This window comes from Somniosus microcephalus, chromosome 3 (genome assembly GCF_052327205.1).
Source record: "Somniosus microcephalus isolate GS21.2 chromosome 3, FLI_Smic_1.0, whole genome shotgun sequence".
Classification (NCBI taxonomy): Eukaryota; Metazoa; Chordata; class Chondrichthyes; order Squaliformes; family Somniosidae; genus Somniosus; species Somniosus microcephalus.
The window spans coordinates 269638351-269665020 of record NC_140989.1 but is presented as its reverse complement, the minus strand read 5'-3'; the positions used below and the strand labels follow the sequence as shown (position 1 = coordinate 269665020).

The 26670-nt window shown below is 43.3% G+C and overlaps 1 protein-coding gene across 1 annotated transcript in view; it reads right to left on the bottom strand.

The window, feature by feature from the left end:
- The window catches only part of LOC147121921 (diphthine methyl ester synthase-like), a 31909-nt gene extending 18750 nt beyond the window's left edge, over positions 1–13159 (bottom strand). The window contains exons 1-3 of the mRNA XM_085978055.1: positions 13152–13159; positions 12011–12056; positions 8378–8498 (exon numbers count right to left, since the gene is read on the bottom strand). Of these exons, the coding sequence (XP_085834181.1) occupies positions 8378–8498; positions 12011–12056; positions 13152–13159 (175 nt within the window). The remainder of the gene's footprint in view (positions 1–8377; positions 8499–12010; positions 12057–13151) is intronic.
- Positions 13160–26670: the final 13511 nt, after the last annotated feature.

Genomic DNA, 26670 nt, shown 5'->3' with positions numbered 1-26670 from the left:
AGATCAGCTAACTCCACACAGACCAGAGATCAGCTAACTCCACACAGACCAGAGATCAGCTAACTCCACACAGACCAGAGATCAGCTAACTCCACACAGACCAGAGATCAGCTAACTCCTCACAGACCAGAGATCAGCTAAGTCCACACAGACCAGAGATCAGCTAAGTCCACACAGACCAGAGATCAGCTAAGTCCACACAGACCAGAGATCAGCTAAGTCCACACAGACCAGAGATCAGCTAAGTCCACACAGACCAGAGATCAGCTAAGTCCACACAGACCAGAGATCAGCTAACTCCACACAGACCAGAGGTCAGCTAACTCCACACAGACCAGAGATCAGCTAACTCCACACAGACCAGAGGTCAGCTAACTCCACACAGACCAGAGATCAGCTAACTCCACACAGACCAGAGATCAGCTAACTCCACACAGACCAGAGGTCAGCTAACTCCACACAGACCAGAGATCAGCTAACTCCACACAGACCAGAGGTCAGCTAACTCCACACAGACCAGAGGTCAGCTAACTCCACACAGACCAGAGGTCAGCTAACTCCACACAGACCAGAGATCAGCTATCACCACACAGACCAGAGATCAGCTATCACCACACAGACCAGAGATCAGCTAACTCCACACAGACCCGAGATCAGCTAACTCCACACAGGACCAGAGATCAGCTAACTCCACACAGACCAGAGATCAGCTAACTCCACACAGACCAGAGATCAGCTAACTTCACACAGACCAGAGATCAGCTAACTCCACACAGACCAGAGATCAGCTAACTCCACACAGACCAGAGATCAGCTAACTCCACTGTGGTGATTATTTCCTATGTTTAATAAGAAGTATTGTGATTGGTGAATGGGGTGGTTGTTCTCTGTATTAGTAAGAAGTATTGTAATTGGTTGTTTGTTTCTACCTTGAGATATATGTTGTAAACTCATTGGTAGTGGATGTCAGGTGATTTGTGGTGGCCATCTTAAATTCAGTTCTCTCTAGTCATTGTTGGAGACTGGTGTTGAAAGGTGTGCTACTGGGTTTTTAAAGTTAATAAAGCCTAGATTAGAAAGGCAAATCTATTCTTTATTTCAATTTATTAACTTTTTATCAGAATGGAGCGATATCTTCAACCGGAACGATTCAATGCTGACCCTAATTCTGCAGGAGTGGATGATAAATGGAAACATTGGTATTGTACATTTACAAACTTTTTGGGTGTGTTGGAACAAGAGTCTCTGAATAAGCTGAATATGCTGATCAACTACATTGCTCCGGATGTGTATAAGTATATTTTGGACTGTAAAACTTACGAATTGGCTATTTCTACATTGGAGAAGATTTTTGTTAAACCAAAGAATGAGGTATTTGCACGTTACCTTCTATCTGCCCGTAGGCAGCAGGTGGGAGAATCTTTGGATACTTATTTACAAGCACTTCGGCACCTTGGTGCTAACTGTAATTATAAAGCCGTGACGGCCGAAGAATATAAGGAAGAATTGGTACGGGATGCTTTTATTAATGGACTACTGTCTAGATCAATTTGTCAGCGGTTGTTAGAAAATAAGACTTTGGATCTCAAGAGTGCTTTTGAGCAAGCTTCTACATTAGATATGGCTCAGAGAAGTTCGGATTCTTATGCTCTTTCTAATCGGCCTGTGACTGTGGTTTCGGCAGTTCTGGACGAAAAGGAATTAGGTGGACTTAATGGGAGTGGTTTACTAGATTCTGAAATAGTTTCTACTCCAATAGCTCCACCTTTTACTTCGGCGGCTGTTGCCTCTAGGATTCAGAAGTGTTATTTTTGTGGGAACGTCCGGCATCCTCGTTTGAAGTGTCCTGCCCGGGAGGCTGTATGTAGTAAATGCGGCAAGAGAGGTCATTATGCACGTGTTTGTAAATCATTAGGTTCAATTACCTCCTCTTCTGCGACTATTCAACCTGTAGAGAGGGCGTTTATTGCATCAATTTCTGCTGCATTTGCTCATGGCCTAAACAAAGCTATAGTTATGGCCCAAGTTAATGGGTTAGAAGTGAAGGCTCTCATAGATACGGGCAGTACCGAGAGTTTTATAAGTCTTCAGTTTGTGAAGGAAAAGTGTTTGAAAATCTTGCCTGTTACTTATCAGGTGTGTATGGCTCAGACGACCCTTACTTCACAAGTAGCTGGTTGTTGCCTTGTGAAATTGATTCTTCTAGGTAATACGTATACTGATATACGCCTATCTGTTTTGCCTAATCTTTGTGCGGATATTTTGATTGGTCATGATGTGCTTAAATTACACGAGAGTCTTAGTCTTTCGTTTGGAGGGACTAAGCCACCCTTATCCATTTGTGGATTAACTTCTTTATCCATTTCTCCATTATCACTTTTTTCCAATTTGATGCCGGAATGTAAGCCAATTGCTACCAAGTCAAGAAGGTATAGCAGTCAGGATAGAGAATTTATTAATTCTGAAGTCCAACGTCTTTTATTGGAAGGAATCATTGAACCTAGTTGTTTGCTTGGCGGGCTCAGGTAGTTGTCACCACTAACGAGAGGCATAAGAAACGAATGGTGATAGACTACTCTCAAACTATTAATAGGTATACTCAATTAGATGCGTACCCTTTGCCTAAGATTGATGAGCTTATCAACAAAGTATCTCAGTATAAGTTTTTTAGCACTATTGATTTAAAGAGTGCTTATCAGATTCCTATTGTTAAGAGGGATCAACCATATACAGCCTTTGAGGCTGGTGGAAAGCTGTATCAGTTTTGCCAAATACCATTTGGTGTTACTAATGGTGTTGCTTGTTTTCAACGGGCAATGGATGCTTTTATAAGTGATAACTCTTGACACCTTTTCATATTTAGATGATATCACGGTGTGTGGTAAATCAAGGGTGGAGCATGATTCTAATTTAGAAAGATTCCTTCAAGCTGCGGAAAAAGTTGGTTTAACTTTTAATAAAGAGAAGTGTATCTTTTCGACTACTGAGGTAAATCTACTGGGGTATATTATCTCGGGAAATAAGATTAAACCAGATCCAGAACGTCTGCGACCATTGATCGATTTACTTTATCCTACTAATTCTAAGGCTTTGCAACGAGTTGTTGGACTGTTTTCTTACTATTCTAATTGGATTGCAAACTTTTCGCAGAAGATCCGGCCCCTTATATGGGTTATGACATATCCTCTATCATGGGAGGCCAGGACATGTTTTGATAAATTTAAAAAGGATATCCTAGGAGCAGTTGTGCATTCTATTGATGAGCAGGTTCCCTTTGTGATTGAGACGGATGCTTCTGATTTTGCAATTGGGGCTACTCTGAACCAAAATGGAAGACCTGTGGCCTTTTTCTCACGTACTTTGAACAATAGTGAAAAAAGGCATTCTTCAATAGAGAAAGAGGCATATGCAATAGTAGAAGCACTGCGTAAATGGAGACATTATTTATCGGGGCGACATTTCACGTTGGTAACCGATCAAAAATCTGTGTCCTTTATGTTTGATGTTAAACATTTTGGAAAGATCAAAAATGATAAAATAATGAGGTGGAGGATTGAGTTGGCATGTTACCATTTTGATATAGTTTATTGTCCGGGGAAGGATAATGTTGCTGCTGATGCACTGTCGAGGGCTTATTGTTCTGTGATTCACGGAGATACGCTTATTAATCTTCACAATGCTTTATGTCATCCTGGGGTTACGAGGATGATACACTTCGTACGCAGTAAGAATTTGCCCTTTTCAGTTGAAGACGTCCAGCGGATGACTTCATCATGTTCTATCTGTGCTTGGTGTAAACCGAATTTCTTTAAGCCACAACGAGCTCATCTTATAAAGGCTACTTCTCCTTTTGAACGTTTGAGCATTGATTTTAAGGGGCCTCTTCCTTCAACGACTCAATCGATACATATTTACTGTTGTGGATGAGTTTTCAAGGTTTCCTTTTGCTTTTCCTTGCGCAGATGTATCAGCTGCTACAGTTATCAAATGTCTGACTCAACTTTTTGTCATCTTTGGGATGCCTGCGTATATCCATTCGGATCAAGGAAGTTCTTTTATGTCTTCCCAGTTGAAGGAATACCTTCAGAGTCGGGGAATTTCTACTAGTAGAACTACCCCGTATAACCCCCAGGGTAATGGACAGTGCGAACGATACAATGGGGTGATCTGGAAGGCAGTTATGTTGGCTTTGACATCCCGGAATCTTAAGAATACACAGTGGGAAATGGTACTGCCTGATGTCCTGCATTCCATTAGATCATTGCTTTCAACGGCTACTAATGTGACCCCCCATGAAAGGCTCTTTAATTACCCACGGAGATCTACTACGGGATATTCGGTACCAGAGATCAGCTAACTCCACACAGACCAGAGATCAGCTAACTCCACACAGACCAGAGGTCAGCTAACTCCACACAGACCAGAGATCAGCTAACTCCACAGACCAGAGATCAGCTAACTCCACACAGACCCGAGATCAGCTAACTCCACACAGACCAGAGATCAAACCTGGGACCATTCCAGGCACTAGCTTTACAAGATTTAATATTTATACTCAGTGCTGAAGTCAGAGATATATTACATTTAACCCAAGGCCCCTCGGCATTTCTGTCCTCAGAGCATTTACTGAAGCACATTATTGTGAGAATATATATGTTGGTAGGTCACCAACATATGTAAAATAAGCGAGGCTGTCATCTTCAGCATTGAGAAAAATTGCTAATGTCACAAGGTTTTAGTTATGGTATTTTAACATACAAATATTGGAATCTTAAATGATTTATTTTAGTTTCGTCTTTTTAAAAATCCACAATTATTGAAATCAAGCCAGCACTTAAAGGGACAGTGTTTTCATTACAAAGTGATTGAAAACCTTTTTTGTTTGGGGGAGAGAAGTGTCTTGGATAATCCTTTACATGGCAATACCATGTTAAAGTGACATGATGATATAGGTGTTGATGCAATTTATGGCATCTCATTATGCATTTGTAAACAGCCTATAAAAAATTGCTCAAAATTTTCCATTAGGACAATGGCCCTTTAATGGAGGATTTACCCTCTTTCCCATTGATGGAACTGGCCTCTTTATAACTTATCTGCTTTACATTCCAGTGACTATCTTATAGCACAGCTTATATTGCCAAATATACAGAACCATAGTACCATTTAGCAGAATTCTAAATTAGGTGACCAGAAATATATTATGTTATAGTAGCTAAATGTCAAATCGTTTTACAATATTCTGCCATAATATACAAAGCACTTAAAACACCACTTCAGCAATCCTTGGAGTTTCTGAAAAATTGGACCCTTGTAAACTGCACATGCTTTTACTGTATTAGATTATGTAGGGAAGTTTTGTGTAATTTTGCACCAACACAAAACACCTGCTCAGTGTGGTAGTGCATCATTCCTCCTGAGCGGAAAAGTACTTTGTATGGGTGGCTTTATGATGCGTTTTGTTGGTTTTCACTTATAGATTTATCTGTGGCTGTGCCATTCATGCACATTCTGGCACAAACCATCATCATCCATTATGCTATATTGAATACATACATGAGAATTAATATTTGGGTAACGATGCAATTTTTAGTCAGAAAAACTCTGTCATTGTCAAGTGAATATTATATTTATTTTGTTATAACATACCCCACCCACATGTGTGTGCATGTGCACATGCAAATACATGTGAAACTGCAACAGTCTGATTTTGGCAAACGTCAGCAACGGGAGAATGAAACTGATGGGCCTTCAATAACCACAAAACTAGAAGTTATAGACTTAAACAAGTTGGCTTTTAATCACTAAGATCAGAGCTAACATCTCAACACGCCGACTGGTTCACAGGAATGAGTCATGCAGATCCTGGGATCTTTATGTAAGAGAAGTCAGGGGCGGAGCCAAGAGCCAAGACCTGGAACCTTCCAGGTTAGTCGGGAAAGAGGAAGTGAAACTATACACAGTGGGGGAGGGTAATATACATGAGTGCAAAACGAATACAGAATCAAGACAAACAGATTTCATTACAGAAACACAAACTCAAAATGACAAAAAGTAAAGATATAGGGGCTGATTTTCCTTATTCCAACACCATATATGCGGCAGTTTTCCGGGTTCTAAGACAAGGGGAAATGAGGAAAAAGGGACGGAGAGCCATCACACCGGGTCTCCCTCCAACCCATTTGGGCATAATGCACATTCCCTGTGGGTCAGGACATGGACAGAGGATGATCACACATGCAACGGGCAGAGGTTTCATTATAATATTTATGAATGTCATTCTGATGGTTCACGCATTCTTTTCCTGCCCTTGATACGGTGTCTATCCAACTGAAAATAACACCTGTAGCAACTGAGTGTCCAGGATTGCTAGATACTGAGCAGTACATGTAAGTCAGTTTAAAAAGCCAAAGAGATTGTTTGAGCACATTAGAGGCCACTTTCGGGCCATTGTTGATAATTTGTTGTTTGTTTTTTGATTCCTGGCATAAGATTTTCATGAGACTTTAAGTTTTATTTCCTAAAGCCACAATACTGTGCTAATGGATTTCCTAATGGAATCTGCTTTGTGAGGTGCTGGGAAGAAGACAAGAACCACTGAAGGGGGGATGGGTTAGGATGCACGAGAGGCACTTTGTGTCAACCCCTTTTGGTACCCAAGCACTTGCATTTTCAGACAGAGGTGAGCAGAATTCACTTTGGCAAATGACTAGTGCATGCGAAGGCTCCAACTCTCAAGCTAGAGTTGGTTGAGAAATAAAACATTTACATAGAAACATAGAAGATAGGAGCAGGAGTAGGCCATTCGGCCCCTTGAGCCTGCTCCACCATTCAATGAGATCATGGCTGATCATCCAAATTCAGTACCCTGTCCTTGCCTTCTCCCCATATCCCTTGATCCCTTTAGCCTTAAGAAATATATCTAACTCCTTCTTGAATATATTTAATGAATTGGCCTCTACTGCCTTCTTTGGTAGAGAATTCCACAGGTTCACCACTCTCTGGGTGAAGAAATTCCTCCTCATCTCTGTCCTAAATGTCCTACCCCTTATCCTTAGACTGTGACCTCTGGTTCTGGGCTCCCCGACCATCGGGAACATCCTTCCTGCATCTAATCTGTCTAGTCCTGTTAGAATTTTATAAGTTTCAATGAGATCTCCTCTCATTCTTCTAAACTCCAGCGAGTACAAGCCCAATCTCTCCTCATACGTAATTCCTGCCATCCCAGGTATCAGCCTGGTGAATCTTCGCTGCACTCCTTCCATGGCAAGAACATCCTTCCTCAGATAAGGCGGCCAAAACTGCACACAATACTCAAGATGTGGTCTCACCAAGGCCCTGTACAACTGCAGCAAAACATCCTTGTTCCTGTACTCGAACCCTCTCGCTACGAAGGCCAACATACCATTTGCCTTCTTAACTGCCTGCTGCACCTGCATGCTTACCTTCAGTGACTGGTGCACAAGGACACCCAGGTCTCGTTGCACTTCCCCTTCTCCCAATCTATTGCCATTCAGATAATAATCTGCCTTCCTGTTTTTGACACCAAAGTGGATAACCTCGCATTTATCCACGTTATATTGCATCTGCCATGCTTCTGCCCAATCACCCAACCTGTCCAAAATCATACTGGAGTTTCTCGGCATCCTCCTCACAGCACACACGCCCACCCAGCTTTGTGTCGTCTGCAAACTTGGAGATATTACATCTAGTTCCTTCGTCCAGATCATTAATATATATTGTGAATAGCTGGGGTCCAAGGACCAATCCCTGCGGTACCCCACTGGTCACTGCCTGCCACTCGGAAAAAGAGCCGTTTATTCCAACTCTTTACTTTCTGTCTGCCAACCAGTTCTCTATCCAAGTCAATACCTTGCCCCCAATCCCATGTGCCTTAACTTTACACGCTAATCTCTTATGCGGGCCCTTATCGAAAACCTTTTGAAAGTCCAAATACACCACATCCACTGGTTCTCCCTTATCTATTTTACTAGTTACATCTTCAAAAAATTCCAGTAGATTAGTCAAGCACGATTTACCTTTTGTAAATCCATGTTGACTTTGTCCGATCCGGTCACTGTTTTCCAAGTGCTCTGCCATTACATCTTTTATAATGGACTCTAGCATTTTCCCCACTACCGATGTCAGGCTTACCGGTCTGTAATTCTCTGTTTTCTCTCTACCACCTTTTTTGAATAGTGGGGTAACATTAGCTACCCGCTAATCCATGGCTATTGTTTGGTAAATCAACATTAACATCAACATTTGAAAATCCAAGAGCTTAGTTTGACTTGCCCAGTCATTATTTGTTTATTTTTTCCCTCTGGGATGTACAAGAGAATGCAGGCAGAGGGCAAAAGGTAGAAATGTCACCCACCGAGTAAACATAATGTGTGAACTCCAGTCTGTCGGTTCCTTTTGATTTTGTCATAGAAGCTTTCAGGTTTCCAGGTTTCTGTCCAGAACACGATGGATACGGTTTCTCCAAAATTGTACAACTAGGAAAAAATATCAATAAATACTTTACCAAAATTGACAGAGTTGCATTCTTGTGAATGGATAATCAATCACAACAGTCACACACCAGCTTTACATACAGCAAGTTAACTTAAATTGTCATTATTTTTTAACATGTCACAAGTTATTTAATGGAGACTCCCAATTTTTAATTTTAGTTTTGCAGATGAAGAGGGGGGAAAATCTGCTTTTAGAAAGCAATACATAGACTTCCTGCAATGCCAGTCCCATTGATTCAAAAAGCACAGGTTAGGACATGCTCCCCCAATCCCTGCCAGAGAGGTGGGGCCACGGTTGGGTTGTTGGTCACTTATTTTGAGATTTCTCTAAAGCTCACTCTGTGATTATGATTGTGAATAAAATACAAATCAAGTTGGGAATCTGTTAATAAGATACAGAAAAGATAGGTGGCAGATGTAGGTCAACAAGTGTCCTTGACAGCATACAGAGGCAGCAAGTGATGATCATCCTGGCTATCGGGAATTTAATTTATGAGGAATGCTAATGAATATGGGTTTGTTCTCTTGGGGAAAAGGAGAGAATATAAGAACACCTAACTGAACTTTTCAAGAACACAAAATTGGTCCAGACCAATTGCTTGCTATTACAAAGGGATCAGATAACAGGGATACACACTAAAAAATAGGAATTTAGGAATAAGAAAGGATGCCAGGAAGAACTTTTTCCACATAAAGACTAATAGACCTATTGCATGAATTTCAGGGGAAGGTTTTTTTAATTCATTCTCGGGATGTGGGCGTCGCTGGCAAGGCCAGCATTTATTGCCCATCCCCAATTGCCCTCGAGAACGTGGTGATGAGCCGCCTTCTTGAACTGCTGCAATCCGTGTGGTGAAGGTACTCCCACAGTGCTGTTAGGAAGGCAGTTCCAGGATTTTGACCCAGTGACGATGAAGGAACCACAATATATTTCCAAGTCAGGATGGTGTGTGAAAAGCATAAGTAGGTTTCAAAGATAATTAGTTGCGTTTGTGGAAAGGGAAGAGATTGAGGGATAATGGGAAGAATGTGGCTAGGTGCTTATGTTATGAGTTCTGGAACCTATTTTAGAGACAGACGTATTCACCTCCCTAAAACCACAGCCACACCATGGCAGAAGCAGAAGCACCACTGTTACACAGAACTGAGCTAATACTGTAGCTAAAGTATTATTTTCCACTGGTTACAGTCTTGAGGCCTACAAAAGAATACAAGGTATCCTTTTGCCCTTATGACTGTACTAATTATTGTGTAGTTGTATGGGTCTCTTTCTAGTAAAAGACCACTATTGCATTGCTTATGGCCTGAGTAGTGGATAGATTTGTCTGATTGGCATATATTTGCTTTAAAACATTACTCTTTATTAACCGGCACCGATGGGACCAGCGTGGTGCCGGTTTATCAAAGTCCGGATTACAGAGAGGTATAGTTAAAAGGTACGAGAGCTCCATACACAGCAACAAATCCAGGCTTCCCTGTTGCTTAGCAACAGGTGGAAGAACCCCGGCCACAGACCAAGCGTCCCTGTTGCTTAGCAACAAGTGCAGGAACCCCGATTACACAGCCACAGATCCAGGAACGGCCACTAATATGAAGTAAAACTTACCTGAACCTACTCCTGAATTTTGCCGGTTAACAGAGATTTCTGGTTATTTAGGTGCCGGTAAATCGAGAGTTTCCTGTAGTATGGTTAAAAATTGTAAAAATACAATGAAATGAGAACATAAATATGGACGCTGCCTCACCAGAGTGTAACACTGTTTAGACAGTTTTACCAGCTGGTAACCTTATTAGAAAGTGGGACTGCATCTGGAATTTATTTTTGTTGACCAGTCCCATACTTAGAGATTAAAAATACGCATATCAAATGATTACACGGAAACAGAAGCAATGAAAAGATAAGTTTAAATTTTAACTGTACTTGAAAACAGAAACATCTTTGTAACTGTGCTAAGAATGTACAAAACCAGAGAAGGCTATTTGGCTCATTGAATCAGACCAAGCATAATTCGCACACCAGGGTCACTCTAAATTATTTAATTTCCTGAAACAAAGTGAATAACCACAGGTAAAACTTTCAAGAAAAGAAAACCCCATCACCCCCGAAAATAATAACGGAACCTCCTGGCTATCAGCTTAACATTACAATCAACATGATCACCCTAATCAGTTGCATACCACAGATGACATTCACATGATCTCAGCAGCACAGGAACAATGGTTTGTTGAGTACTTGATCATTTATAGCTACACTTATAATCTTCAGTCCTGTTCTAAACCAGATTCTTCTCCAGCTTCTTTTTCTTTAAGAGTTGCAATCACTGGTTGTGATAGAAGTCTATTCTACACAAAATTTTGCTAGTCTCAACTGAGACTTGCTAATATTGTACTTAAGCACACTAATTCTGCAATCTCCATTTAAGTTAAATAGCCTACACCCAAATAATCATGCCTCTCATTTTGTTTATGATTTTTTTTAAATATGTATTAAAAATTGAGTTTAAATCACTCCATAGCCTTGCCCCTGCCTATCTCTAACTTTGTCCAGTGCTACAATACCCTCCCTGGAAACTCAATTCCTCTTAACCCGGCTTCTTGTGCATCCCCCACCCTTCCCTTCAATCCACTGGCTGCTGTGCTTAAAGTCAGCTAGCTCGGCCCAATGCTCTGGAATTCCTGTCCTAATCCCCTCTGCCTCTCTATCTCCCTCTCCTCCATTAACAGTCAGTATCAAGTCAACGTGAAGCTAAACAAGTACTAAAATACATCTCAAAACCCACTTCTTTGACTAAGCTTTTGGTCACCCCTCCTAATATCTTCTTTTATGACTCAGCATCTATTTATTTCTTTACACTTCTGTGAAGTGCCTCGAGAGGTTCTTCTACATTAAAGGGGCTATATAAATTCAAATTGTTGTTTCTGCTTGGGTTTCCCCATACGATACATCAGCCCCAATTGAGAAAATAGGTAAACCCCTCCCTCTCTATCACCTTCTGCAATGTAGTTCTGAAACAGGTGATTAGGTAGCACACAAGAGCTGGTGTGGTCTCCCTCTGATTTTCCCTTTTTGGGTGGAGGCGCTCCCAATTCCTGCTCAGCGTCTCTCCATGTCTTTCAGCACTTTAAAAATATAGATCGTATACCTGCTCAATTCCTCCCCCCGCCCCCCCCCCCCCCCATCAATAGTAACAAGTTCAGCAACACAACCTAGTTTTCAGTCCTAGAATCATTTCTGTCATTCTTTTATGCACCCTCTTTAATATATCAATGTCCCTTTGAAAGCAAGGCCTCCAAAACCTTACAATATTCTAAATATGACTTCACAAATAACCTAACAAGATCATTAGTGGTCATGTTTAGAATATTGTTTTAACTATAGTCAAATGCCCTCGAGATGTATTTTAGTATTTGTTTAGCTTTGTGGACAGCTTCATGTTAACTTGATACTGACTGACATCACTGGCAGTATCTTTTCCATGTTGTTTTATATTTACCTCTGAGTGCATCAGAGTATTAGTAGAACCGCTGCGCAAAGTACAACTACAATAAACAAAGAATAAACTTGCAATTATGTAGTCTTTCGCACCCTTGCTTCACACTATTTTACGTCCACCTGAATAGTCAGACAAGGCTTTGGTACAATGTCTCATCTTAAAGACGTCATCCCTGTGCAGATTGCAAAGGATGGGCTTCACACTATAATTGCTCACATTGCTGATTTCCCGCCATAGCTGTATTTTCAGGAAGAGGGACCAAGTGGAGAGAAGGCAGTTCAGTTGTATTAAAAAGGAGAGATCAGAGGGCAAGTGAAACACAGATGTTTCTATTACAAAAGCAAAATACTGCAGATGCTGGAAATCTGAAATAAAAACAGAAAATGCTGGAAATACAGGTAGACTATCCTTTATCCGAAAACCTTGGGACCAGCTGAGTTTCGGTTTTCGGAATTTTTCGGATTTCAGAAGGTATTGGGAAATTTGTCGGGGTCGGCGGGGGGGTGTGGGGGTCGGGGTCGGCGGGGGGGGGGGGGGGGGGGAGAAAAGAATATCGGACGGGCCGCGGTTCGGGTCGGGTCAGGGGGGAGAAAAGAATATCGGATGGGTCAGGGGTCGGGTCGGGTGGGGGGGCGGAGAAAAGAATATCGGACGGGCTGCTGCAGCAATCGGACAGGCCGCTGTATTGTCGGGTTCACTCTCCCGGTACCTCCTTCACACTGCCCGGCTCGGCCTGCAATCTCCTACCCAGGAGGGAACTCTGTGACCCTCTGCCCTGCTCAGCGTAAGTCGTGCGCCACTCTGGTCATGTCGTGCGCACGACTTACGCTGAACGAAAAAACTTTCGGTTTTTAGAGGTTTTCAGAAGTTCGGATAAAGGATAGTCTACCTGTACTCAGCAGGTCAGGCAGCATCTGTGGCGAGAGAAACAGAGTTACCGTTTCAGGTCGATGACCCTTCGTCACTTTGTTTCTCTCTCCATAGATGCTGCCTGACCTGCTGAGTATTTCCAGCATTTTCTGCTTTTATACACTGTTTAAAGGCTGGGTACAGAGTGGCACTAGCAAAATCTGTAAAAAGGCTACCCACTTGTCCTCTCAGTCAGGGAACGACAAGGACCACGAGAGGAACAAATTCTTACCTCCTCATTCTTGTTCAATGTCCTTTCCTGATGTTGTTATGCTCTATCTCGCGCATCACATTTGTAATGTGACATTCCCTAGCTCCTAATAATGGTTTAATTTACTCAGCAGGATAAAAAGCATTCCTGTGGCTTTTCTGCTCCAGGTCTGGACAAAGTGTTAAAATGTTCATGTTGCTGTCTTTTCAACGCCTTGTTAATACTGTGATTCACTGCATTTCATCCATTGGAGGCTAAGAAACAGCATCTACACAATCCCACCTCCCACACCACCCACTCTCCAATGACCGGGAGTTTATCCAACGAACAACTTGCTCTTTCCCCATAGCCCTGCAATTTTTCCGATTGACCTATTGTGGATACTTTTTGCAGATCTAAACAGATTTCCCCCATTCCATTCTGGAAACCTTAAACCCAAATTAAAATCAGATCAGTAGTGCAAGTAGGTTATACAAAGTTTACAAAATTCTCAGAAGCACTAACCCTGAACACAACTGTGGATTCAATAGAGGAAATAAAATTTTCAATTTAAGAATGACAACTAATCCAAAGCACAAAATGTGCACAATTTTACCATTTGCTTTCTCCAGTGAAAATGTTTACAAAAAAGGAATATACGAAAGACACAGGCAAAGCTGAGACAGCTTTTCTAGCAGGGCGCTCCCAGACCTTCACTTGAAAAGGACACATCTTTCCGACATTAACATCTCAATTTATTGCTCACACCATATCCTGATGTCCCAAATCTCAGGGCGGTTTACTTTTTTAAGTTTTTAGTAACTATTAGAATATGATCCAGATATTGTTACTGAATGTGTAACATGTGTAGCAAGGACTCAATGCCAAAACATTAACCTCAAGATATATGCCAGACCCACACAGAATAGCTCCAGGACACCACAAGAAACCCCATCGTACCCCTACGCAATACACAGAGCTGCCATACTGGAAATAAAACAGAAGAGACAAAACAAATTAATTACTAATTCTCTTAGGGAGCACTCTGTAACTAATCTAAAACTAACTTCACGTTTAGGATACACATCTGCAACAGATTAGGGTGAAAACCGGATCTTTGCATATTTGAAAACTAAAAACGACCACTAAAGAAAGACGAAATGACTCCATGACAATTACTATTAAAACATTCTTTAATTTGGTTTTGCCGAATGTTTTCCCCATAGATCTTTAAGTACAATGAGAATGCAATTCCTACCATTAATCCATTAAATATTTTCCTAACCAATTTCAGCAGCGGGGGCTTTACTAATTTTATTACACTAGTAGAGATGCTCTTAAATTATTGTACATATTCTATTAAAAATATTTAGTCTAGCATGGAACTAGGCTATGCAGATCAGAAGGTCCCAATTTGATTCTTAGGGCTGGATTTTGCCAATGGAGAGCTTTTGGAGTCGGGGCTCCCACTTGTCGGGTTTTAAGTCCTGCCTCCATCGACTTCTGGCCAACCCACGCTATTTCACCTTGATTGACCTTGTTAAGCCCGCCCAGCGTATGACGTTTCATCTGTCAAAAATTTTTGACAGATGAATTGTCATCGTTTGACAGCTCTGTGAAGCTGTCAAACACTGACATTCTCTGTTGTTAGATGAGTTCTTGTATTCAAGACTCATCAAACCTCTTTTGTGAGCAGACATGAGATGGCTGTAGCATTGGAGAATGCAGCAGTCATCTGTCATCTCTGCCGGTGAGATGCAAGAGTCTCCGCATCCCCAACGGTTGAAGCCTGCAGGAAGAAACAAAGGTAAATAAACATTTTCTATCACTTTCCATTCACCTCACATACTTACCTCTCCACACTTGCACCCATCACTCACCTTCACAGCGCACCTTTGCACCCCTCCGACCCCCGCAGACCCACTGCTTGCCTCGGTGACCCTGGTGGAAAAATGGGGATAATCCTCTTAACTGCCTGTTAATAGGCAGTTAAGTGGCTGTAATCCCCTTCCCGCCTGCAGGAGACGGGACCCAGTGCGGGTCGGTTACCCGCCTCCTGGCAAGATGGCACGGAGGTGGGATGAGCACCCGCCCCCAGATTCTGCCATTTTCCCGGCCCTTAATCTTTGTGGAGATGTCTGATCTCAGCTGGGGCAATATTGGCGGGGGGGCGGAAGCGGAGAAAGGGGGAATCAGCCATGGCTCTTGCTTTTAATCAGCATCCAATGACTCGTACTGCAAAATGTACATGGATGGATGTTGGGAGACGACTGAATTGTGTGTGGCTGTAATGCACTCCACAATTCAGCTTCACAAATGAAGAATGGTCACTTGGGTGAAGCCACCCTAAGATGCCAGCACCCAAGGAACTCCATTTCGGCGAGAGTCAATACTTCTTCAGAAGAGGAAAGGGAAAAAAGGAGTAAAAAAAAACATTCAGTCACATTTCTGAACATATCATGACACAATGTCCGCGCCGCTCCCTGCACAAAGCATTGCTTTGCAATATCTAAAATACTCTATTATGTTAAGCCATTGGAGCCCTCAGCTTTACAGAAGATAGTATACAATTTCTGTAATCAAAGTAAAATATATACTTCTATATAGAAGCTTTGAGATGCATCTGTCATGCATCAGTTATCGCATGCAAATTTCTGTGTCAAAAAGATTTCTGTTTTGAAAAGAATTTAGAAAAAAAAACATTCATTTCAAGACTACAAAATACCCCAACAGCAAAAAAAAGCTTTAAATTAATTTCAGGATCAAAACTGTTTTTAAAAAATGCCAGTTTGACCACTAATTAACTGAGTATTTATCTATGAGCAATTAACTTCTAATTGACCTCGGGTGACATATTTTGACTTTATGGTGATACCGAATTACACACAGCTCCACTTTAGCAGCAGAATAATACATTGTTTTATACAGACAGGAGGATAGTACCCAGCAAACAACAACTTGCATTTATATAGCGCCTTTAACGTAGTGAAACGACCCAAGGTGCTTCACAGGAGCGGTTTTCAAACAAAATTTAACATTGCGCCACATAAGGAGATATTAGGGCATATGACCAAAAGCTTGGTTAAAGAGGTAGGTTTTAAGGAACATCTTAAAGGAGGAGAGAGGTAGAGGGCGGAGAGGTTTAGGGAGGGAATATCAGAGCTTAGGGTCCAGGCAGCTGAAGTTACGGCAGCCAATGGTGGAGCGAAGAAAATCGGGTATGCGCAAGAAGCCAGAACTGGAGGAGCGCAGAGATCTCGGAGGGTTGTAGGGCAAAGCATAATGTATCCTCCAACTGTCCTTGAACTGCATGGGAGATCCAGTAGTGTTAAAGTGAAATATGCAGTCATATATGGAACCACAGGACAATAATTCACAGGATTCTCTAAATATTAAAATTAGAAAATTACATCCTATATAAAAAAAAATGGAAATTAAAAAATCTATGCAGAAATAGTAACATGGCTTCACGGGGCTGTTGATTATAAAGCTGTGACCTAGTCTGCAGGCTTCACCTCCCTCTAGGAGCTCCATGGCTGAATTCAATATTCAGGAAGGGCAGGAAAAAAGGAAAAGGAGGTGGGGTAGCATTGATGGTTAAAGAGGAGATTAACACAATAGTAAGGAAGGATATTAGCTCTGATGATGTGGAATCTGTATGGGCACAGCTGAGAAACACCATGGGGCAGAAAATGTTAGTGGGAGTTGTATACGGACCCGCAAACAGTAATGCTGAGGTTGGGGATGGCATTAAACGGGAAATTAGAGTCACGTGTAAGGGCACAGCAGTTATCATGGGTGACTTTAATCTACATATAGATTGGGCTAACCAAATTAGTAACAATACTGTGGAGGAGGAATTCCTAGAGTGTATACGGGATGGTTTCCTGGACCAATATGTCGAGGAACCAACTAGAGATCAGGCCATCTTAGACTGGGTATTATGTAATGAGAAAGGATTAATTAGCAATCTTGTTGTGCGAGGCCCCTTGGGGAGGAGCGATCATAATATGATAAGAATTCTTCATTAAAATGGAGAGTGGAAGTAGTTGACTCAGAGACTAGGGTCCTGAATTTAAATAAAGGAAACTACGATGGTATGAGGCACGAGTTGGCTAGGATGGATTGGGGAATGTTACTTAAAGGGTTGACGGTAGATAGGCAATGGCAAACATTTAAAGATCGCATGGATGAACTACAGAATTTGTTCATCCCGGTTTGGCATAAAAAAACAAAAAAGGTGACTCAACCATGGCTAACGAGGGAAATTAGGGATAGCATAAGATCCAAGAAGAGGGCATATAATTTGGCCAGAAAAAGCAGCAAACCTGAGGATTGGGAGAAGTTTAGGATTCAACAAAGGAGGACAAAAGGATTAATTAAGAGGGGGAAAATAGATTATGAGAGTAAGCTTGCAGGGAACATAAAAACTGACTGTAAAAGCTTCTATAGATATGTGAAGAGAAAAAGATTGGTGAAGTCAAGCGTAGGTTCCTTGCAGTCAGAATCAGGGGAATTTATAATGGGGAACAAAGAAATGGCAGACCAATTAAATACATACTTTGGTTCTGTGTTCACAAAGGAGGGCACAAATAACCTCCCAGAGATGTCGGGGAACATAGGGTCCAATGAGAAGGAGGAATTGAATGAAATCAGTATTTGTAGGTGATGGGCCTTCAATAACCACAAAACTAGAAGTTATAGACTTAAACAAGTTGGCTTTTAATCACTAAGATCAGAGCTAACATCTCAACACGCCGACTGGTTCACAGGAATGAGTCATACAGATCCTGGGATCTTTATGTAAGAGAAGTCAGGGGCGGAGCCAAGAGCCAAGACCTGGAACCTTCCAGGTTAGTCGGGAAAGAGGAAGTGAAACTATACACAGTGGGGGAGGGTAATATACATGAGTGCAAAATGAATACAGAATCAAGACAAACAGATTTCATTACATTCACCCCTTCTATAGATTTAGTCCATCGGGGTGATGTTTCTTAAAAGTTGGTATAAGTGAGTCTGTCAGGAGGTTTTGCAGTTCTCCGTGATCGGCGCAAAGCCGGGTGGGGTGCCTCTAGGGGAGTGGATTCTGGTTCCTCTGCTGTCCGGGCCTCCGCAGTGTCTTCCAGGTTAGCTGCAGTGTCCTCCAGGTTAAAGTTGGGTATTGATACCTCTGGGCGTCCTGTCTCTTTGTAGTGTAGGTCTTCATCGGGTAGTCTCCCATCGTTCTCTCTGCTCCCCGAGGGAGCGAGGTCTTTTATGGAAACAGTGTCCTCTCGCCCGTCAGAGTATTCGATATAGGCGTACTGAGGGTTTGCATGGAGGAGCTGTACCTTTTCCACAAGGGGGTCCGCTTTATGGCCTCTCACGTGCTTCCGCAATAGTACTGTCCCCGGAGACGTCAGCCACGCAGGTAGAGATATGCCCGAGGTGGATTTCCGGGGGAAAACGAACATCTTTTCGTGAGGGGTAGCGTTAGTGGCAGTACATAACAGAGACCTTATGGAGTGGAGCACGTCTGGGAGGACTTCCTGCCAGCGGGAGGTCGGAAGGCCTTTTGACTTTAAGGCTAACGTGACAGATTCCAAACAGTAGCATTCTCCCTTTCCACTTGCCCATTACCCCGGGGGTTGTAGCTAGTGGTTCTGCTAGTGGCTATCCCCTTCGAGAGCAAGAACTGGCGCAGCTCGTCACTCATGAATGACGTCCCCCTATCGCTGTGTATGTAGTTCGGCATGCCAAACATGCAGAATAGATTACAGAGACACTTGATGACCGTGGCACTGGTCATGTCTGGGCAGGGAATGGCGAAGGGGAAGCGGGAATATTCATCAATGATATTGAGGAAGTATACGTTACGGTCGGCAGAGGGAAGGGGTCCCTTGAAGTCCAGACTTAGGCGGTCGAATGGCCGTGTGGCTTTGATAAGGTGTGCACGGTCAGGCCTGTAGAAACGAGGCTTGCATTCCGCACAGATGCGGCAGGCTCTGGTCATTGCCCTGACCTCCTCGATGGAGTGGGGCAGATTGCGGGACTTTATAAAATGGTATAGTCGGGTGACCCCTGGGTGACAGAGGTCGTTGTGGAGACCCTGTAATTTGTCCGTATGAATGCTGGCACACATTCCCCGCGATAGGGCGTCTGGGGGTTCATTAAGGACTCCCGGCCTGTACATAATATCATAGTCGAACGTGGATAGTTCGATCCTCCACCTGAGTATTTTGTCATTCTTGATTTTCCCCCTTTGTTTGTTATTAAACATGAAAGCCACCAACCACTGGTCGGTGAGCAGGGTGAAACATTTGCCGGCTAGGTAGTGTCTCCAGTGCCGCACTGCCTCCACTATAGCCTGTGCCTCCTTCTCGACAGAAGAGTGCCTGATTTTAGGTCCCTGAAGGGTTCGGGAGAAGAAGGCCACAGGTCTCCCAGCCTGATTGAGGGTCGCAGCTAAGGCAAAGTCTGACGCATCGCATTCGACTTGAAAGGGAATGCATTCGTCCACTGCACACACTGCAGCCCTTTCAATGTCCTGTTTAATACTGGTGAAAGCCTCCCGAGCTTCAGCTGATAGTGGGAAGGACGTCGATTTAATGAGGGGTCGGGCCTTATCAGAGTAATTGGGCACCCATTGGGCATAATACGAAAAAAATCCCAGGCACCTTTTTAAAGCTTTGGGATTGTGTGGCAGGGGCAGTTCCTTTTAGGGGGCGTAATCGGTCAGGGTCCGGTCCAATTACCCCATCTTCCACCACACAGCCGAGGATACAGAGGCGGGTTGTGTTGAAGACACATTTGTCTTCGTTGTAGGTTAGATTCAGCTTTAGGGCAGTTTTTAAAAATCTCGCAAGATTTAGATCGTGGTCTTGCTGGTTGTGCCCGCAGATAGTGACATTGTCCAGATAGAGGTAGGTAGCTTGTAGTTTATTCTCGTCAACCATGCGGTCCATCTCACGTTGGAAGACCGAGACCCCATTTGTTACTCCGAAGGGCACTCTGAGAAAATGGTAGAGGTGCCCGTTCGCCTCGAAGGCGGTGTATGGGCGGTCCTCCGTTCTAATGGGGAGCTGGTGATACGCGGATTTGAGGTCGATAGTCGAAAAGACTCGGTATTGCGCAATCTGGTTGACCATTTCTGATATGCGGGGTAAAGGGTAGGCGTCCAGCTGGGTATAAATATTAACAGTCTGGCTGTAGTCAATTACCATCCGTTTCTTTTCGCTATTTTTAACTATGACTACTTGGGCACGCCACGGGCTGGTACTGTATTCAATAATGCCTTCCCGCAGGAGTCTGTCCACTTCCGCCTTGATAAAGTGTCTGTCTTCTAGACTGTACCGTCTACTTTTGGTCGCTATGGGCCTACAGTTCGGAGCGAGATTAGCGAATAAAGAGGGCGGGCTGATTTTTAAGGTTGATAGGCCACAGACTGTGAGTGGCGGCTGGGACCCGCCATATGCTAGCGTGACACTTTCGTGGTGGCACTGGAAGTCCAGGCCCAAGATTACATTAACACAGAGTTCTGGCATCACGAGGAGTTTAAAATCCTTGTAGTCCGTGCCTTTTACAGTCAGTGTTACCACACAGTAGCCCAAAATGTCCGAAGTGTGGGGCTTAGCAGCCATAGCAATTCTGCTCCGTGTAGGGGTTACCGTTAATGAGTGCCGCCGTACCAGGCTAGGGTGGATAAAACTCTCGGTACTCCCACAGTCAATTAAACATTTAGTTAAATTCCCGTTTACCTGTATGTCCATCATGGATTTTGTCAATGGGCGTGGCCTGGATTGATCCACCGTGATCGAAGCCACTGTTGGGCCCTGGGCGGCCGTTGGGATCCGCCATCTTTTCCCGACTCAAGATGGCGGCCCGCACGGCACGCACGAGGCGGTGACGGAGTTGGAAATCGGATTCCCCCTGCAGACTTTGCTAAAATGCCCCTTTTTCTTACATTTGAAGCATGTAGCGTCCTTCGCTGGGCATCGTTGTCTGGGGTGCTTGGCCTGGCCGCAGAAGTAGCATTTCGGGCCTCGAGACATTGCCGCTGTAGTAGGACTCCTGGGTGAACTTCTGTGTGGGGACTCCGGCGGCGTAGAGCTGGTCTGAGACCTGGATGGGGAAGATGGCTGATTCCAATATGGCGGCCCCCTCGGCGCGCACGAGGCGGTGAGGGCCGCATGGCTGGAAGAATAAGAGTCAGAGTTTCTCTGGGCCACGTCCAGCGATCGCGCAGTGGCCACTGCCTTTTTTAAGTCCAGGACCTCCTCCTCCAGCAGTCTCTGCCGGATATAATTCGATTTGAGGCCCGTGATGAAGGAATCGCGGACCAATTCGTCAGAGTACGCGTTGGCCGTCACGGCCTTGCAGTTACAGTCCCGGACCAGGTCCTTTAGGCCCTGTAAGAAATCGTCCATTGATTCCTCTGGTCGCTGCCTGCGTGTAGCCAGCAGATGTCTGGCGTACATTTCGTTTACCGGCCTCTGGTATTGGGCCTTCAGGATAGTGATGGCCTCCGTGTAAGAGGTGGCGTCCCGGATGAACGAATAAATCCGATGACTTACGCGAGTAGTCAGTAGACTCAGTTTATCTACCTCGCTAGCGGATGAGGCCCCCGCGAAGAGTTCGAAGCATTTGAGCCAGTGTCCAAATTGATTTGATGCTTCAGCAGAATGTGGATCCAAGTCCAGGCGCTCTGGTTTTAGGAGTTGATCCATCCTAGTATTCTTTAGTGATTAAAATTGATGGGCCTTCAATAACCACAAAACTAGAAGTTATAGACTTAAACAAGTTGGCTTTTAATCACTAAGATCAGAGTTAACATCTCAACACGCCGACTGGTTCACAGGAATGAGTCATACAGATCCTGGGATCTTTATGTAAGAGAAGTCAGGGGCGGAGCCAAGAGCCAAGACCTGGAACCTCCCAGGTTAGTCGGGAAAGAGGAAGTGAAACTATACACAGTGGGGGAGGGTAATATACATGAGTGCAAAACGAATACAGGATCAAAACAAACAGATTTCATTACAGTAGGAAAATGGTGTTAGGGAAATTGACGGGATTGAAGGCCGATAAATCCCCAGGGCCTGATAATCTACATCCTAGGGTACTTAAGGTAGTGGCCCTAGAAATAGCAGATGCATTGCTGGTCATCTTCCAAAATTCTATAGACTCTGAAACAGTTCCCATGGATTGGAGGATAGCTAATGTAACCCCACTATTTAAGAAGGGTGGTAGAGAGAAAACGAGAAATTAGACAGGTAAGCCTGACATCGGTAGTGGGGACAATGCTAGAGTCCATTATAAAAGATGTAATAGCAGCGCACCTGGGAAACAGTGACAGGATCAGGCAAAGTCAATATGGATCTACAAAAGGTAAATCATGCTTGACTAATCTACTGGAATTTTTTGAGGATGTAACTGGTGGAATAGATAAGGGAGAACCAGTGGATGTGGTGTATTTGGACTTTCAGAAGGCTTTCAATAAGGTCCCGCATAAGAGATTAGCGTGTAAAGTTAATGCACATGGGATTGGGGGTAAGGTACTGTCTTGGATAGAGAACTGGTTGGCAGACAGGAAGCAAAGAGTTGGAATAAATGGGTCTTTTTCCGAGTGGCAGGCAGTGACTAGTGGGGTACCGCAGGGATCGGTGCTAGGACCCCAGCTATTCACAATATATATAAATGATCTAGACAAAGGAACTAGATGTAATATCTCCAAGTTTGCAGACGACACAAAGCTGGGTTGTCTTGTGTGCTGTGAGGAGGATGCAGAGAAACTCCAGTACGATTTGGACAGGTTGGGTGATTGGGCAAATGCATGGCAAATGTAGTATAATGTGGATAAATGGGAGGTTATCCACTTCGGTGGCAAAAACAGGAAGACAGATTATTATCTGAACGGCAATAGATTGGGAAAAGGGGAAGTGCAACGAGACCTAGGTGTCCTTGTGCACTAGTCGCTGAAGGTAAGCATGCAGGTGCAGCAGGCGGTTAAGAAGGCAAATGGTATGTTGGCCTTCATGGCGAGAGGATTAGAGTACAGGAGCAAGGAAGTCTTGCTGCAGTTGTACAGGGCCTTGGTATTGTGTGCAGTTTTGGTCGCCTTATCTGAGGAAGGATGTTCTTGCCATGGAGAGAGTGCAGCGAAGTTTCACCAGACTGATACCTGGCTTGGCAGGAATGACGTACGAGGAGAGATTGGGTCGATTAGGCTTATATTCGCTAGAGTTTAGAAGAATGAGAGGGGATCTCATTGAAACTTATAAAATTCTAACAGGACCAGACAGACTAGATGCAGGAAGGATGTTCCCGATAGCCGGGGAGTCCAGAACCAGGGGTCACAGTCTAAGGATAAGGGGTAAGCCATTTAGGACTGAGATGAGGAATTTCTTCACCCAGAGAGTGGTGAACCTGTGGAATTCTCTGCCACACAGGGCAGTTGAGGCCAATTCATTAAATATATTCAAGAAGGAGTTGCATATATTTGTTGAGGCTAAAGGGATATGGGGAGAAAGCAGGGACAGGGTACTGAATTTGGATGATCAGCCATGATCGCATTGAATGGTGGAGCGGGCTCAACAGGCTGAATGGCCTACTCCTGCTCCTATCTTCTATGTTTCTATGAAGTCACAGGCCTTCAGTTAGGACAATAAGGTTAATTTAGAACAGGTTTTTATAAAGTAGTTTACTGGCCTAGCAATTACTTCACAACTCTTCAGGATAGAAACAGAGGCTCCCCTGATGGCTCTGCTGCTTCAAGTTATGATTAACCGATACATGCAGAATGCAAAGGTTCCCATCTTCACTCCCAAGTGGAGTGCTGTGTTTTAGTGATAGGAGTGCTAAAGTTGACTCCGCACCATTGGGTTTCATAGAAGGGGAACTCAGCCAGATTCCCAGTCTTGATCACTATCCAGAAACTCCTGCTAGAAGTTCAAGTGTGGACATCTGGCGAGAATAGAACCAGGCCTGGTGGCGATGCTCCTGCAGATGGCCTGTCAAAACTCAATGTCTAAGCTGGCACATGAAGAACAGTAATGTACTGGAGGGTTCCCACCATTTGTAGCAACTGTACCCAAACAAGGAGTGGATACCTTCAGGAAAGGAGGATGGGGAAAAAAACTAGCAGGAAAAAGTTAAAAAGAAACTGCACAAAGATATCTCTCTGTCTTGTGCACCAAATTGTGTTTTTTCACTTCCTGCAATTTCTCTCATCATTTCTCGAACGCCCATTCTTGTGCATGTACTTTTGCCCCAGAAGCTTGCTGTGGGATCTAACTGCTCTCTATACAGTGAATTGAAATGGTTCCAACTGCAGCAGCTCACCCCGAGCTCCGTACTGGTAACAGAGGATTCTGAGAAACTGCAGCAAGAACACAAAGCACTGACGAGGCAAACATGGGAAACAAGGGAAGGAAAATATTTGGAATGAAACAAGAGGAAGGATTATGGTAGCCCAGGGTGTTTTAAACACACATAATATGCTTATCAAGTACAGGACTATATTGCTGAGAAATGGAACATTTTCCACTTTGGGGGCTCAGTGCCAATATCAAGTATTCCCAAGCCAGATACAGGTTCGATGTATAGTAACGCTCTCTCTATCCACCCCAACAATTACCTCAGCTCCAACCTCAGAGCACACCCTAGTGTACCAGTGGGACAATATTTCCATTTACCACACCAGCCTCCTGTGGCCTCAGGAAGATTGACAAATTAGTGTGGAATTAGGTGCAAATTTGTGCTGGGACAAGAATTGACTTGTGACTCACACAATTCACAAAACAGAAATTTACTAAACCACAAACATGCCGTGAAATTAGGATAAATGTAGTCCCAACCCCATGTGTGAACTCCAGCAAACCAACCCATTCACTTCCACCACACACAAATCTTGTGGTGAAGGGGGTTAAACTGTAATAATTTTGTTGGTGCAATACCAACTCTGGACTGGTGTTTGACTTTCAAAAATCATTAACAAAAAATCCCAGACTTAGCACATGCGAGTATGTAGTGTGCACTGTATTCAGTAAATACTATGGAGCTGTACCTGGAGATTTACAAGTACAAATAAACAATGGGCCATAATTTGCTATAGGAGTGAATCTAATGGTGTCTGCCATTAGTGATCTTATTGAATGGCAGAGCAGGCTCGAAGGGAGGTATGGCCCACTCCTGCTTCTATTTCTTATGTTTGTATGCCCTTGCCTTTAGGTTGTTTAATTTTTTGTGTGGCATGTTGCTGAAAGTGCGAGCTGATAATGTCGCAATGAGGGAAACCGGGTACCTGGGATCTGAGTGAACAGGGAAAGCAACCATGTGTCTCCTTAACCAATCAGATTGAAGGATTGTGAAATTAAAGGACTGTGAAATTAACAGCGCAAGGACTAAGAAGGAAGTGTAAATTAGAGTGGGTGAATTCAATGTCAAATCAGGTACAGAAAGAGAAAGAAAGAGAGGGAAAGAAAGATTGGATGGATTAAGGGGGGAAAAAAGAAACAAAGGAAAAGTTTTTTTATATCTTAAATGTTACACTTGAAAAATCTCCAACAACAATTAAAACCTGGAGGAATGAGACTCTACACTTGTAGTTAATAGTTAATTTTCAGTGCCAGAGAGGGTATTTCGTAGTAATTAACACTTATCACGTTGTTAAAAGGGCACCGAGACTGAAACGGACAAGACTTAACTTTCTGTGGCGAGTTTAGTTCATCAACTTCACGCCGTTCAATGCATTTCAATGGTAAGGCATACAGCAAGATGCCGTTTTCGTGAAGCTAACGGTGCATCTCTGTTAGCAACTTTTAGATTTTCATGTTTAACCTTGCATCTTCCCTTGCTGTTATTTTCACAGCAAATTATGGCCCAATATGTCATAATGTAAATATTAAAAGTCAGCTATACAAATGTAACTCTGAATATTGAAGCCACTCACAATAGCTTTCATGAATCTTTCAACAGAAATTACATTTTGTATGTTTCCAGCACTGACCTTCCAAACATAGCTGGACGACTCAAAGTTCTGTCATTCAAATCTGCCAGCCTCAGCTGGGCAACTGTTATCTCTCAATTGATCTATTAAATGAAACACTGTTACAGAAATGAAATTTGAGCTTTCCATCCCTGTATAGGGGGAAGGGTCCAACTCGGTCCACACAAACCTGCTTGATCGTAGCATTACACTGTGCATGTGTTCAGGCTGCCTCCCCAGAAACCCTCACTCATTGTCTTAATATACTGAAGAACTTAGGTGAAAAGATAAATCTCATACTGCAGTATGCCAATAAGGTTGAAACGCATAGGAAAGGGGTCTAGTTAAACCAGGAAGTAGTGATTGGGTGACACTAATCTTGGTTTTTAAAAGCCTGTAGATTATAGGAGGAAAGGCAGACACTGGGAAGTACAATGTTCTGCACTTTTCAGGGTCTGTTAAAGAATAAGTTAGGAGTAGAAGAACAGTGGGATTTCAACAGGGAGGAGGAACAGAATGTAGGACAGCATATTAAGAACATAAGACCAGTCAAAGATAAGACAATGTCATTTGGCCCATAAGCTCATCCCTCCAGTATAA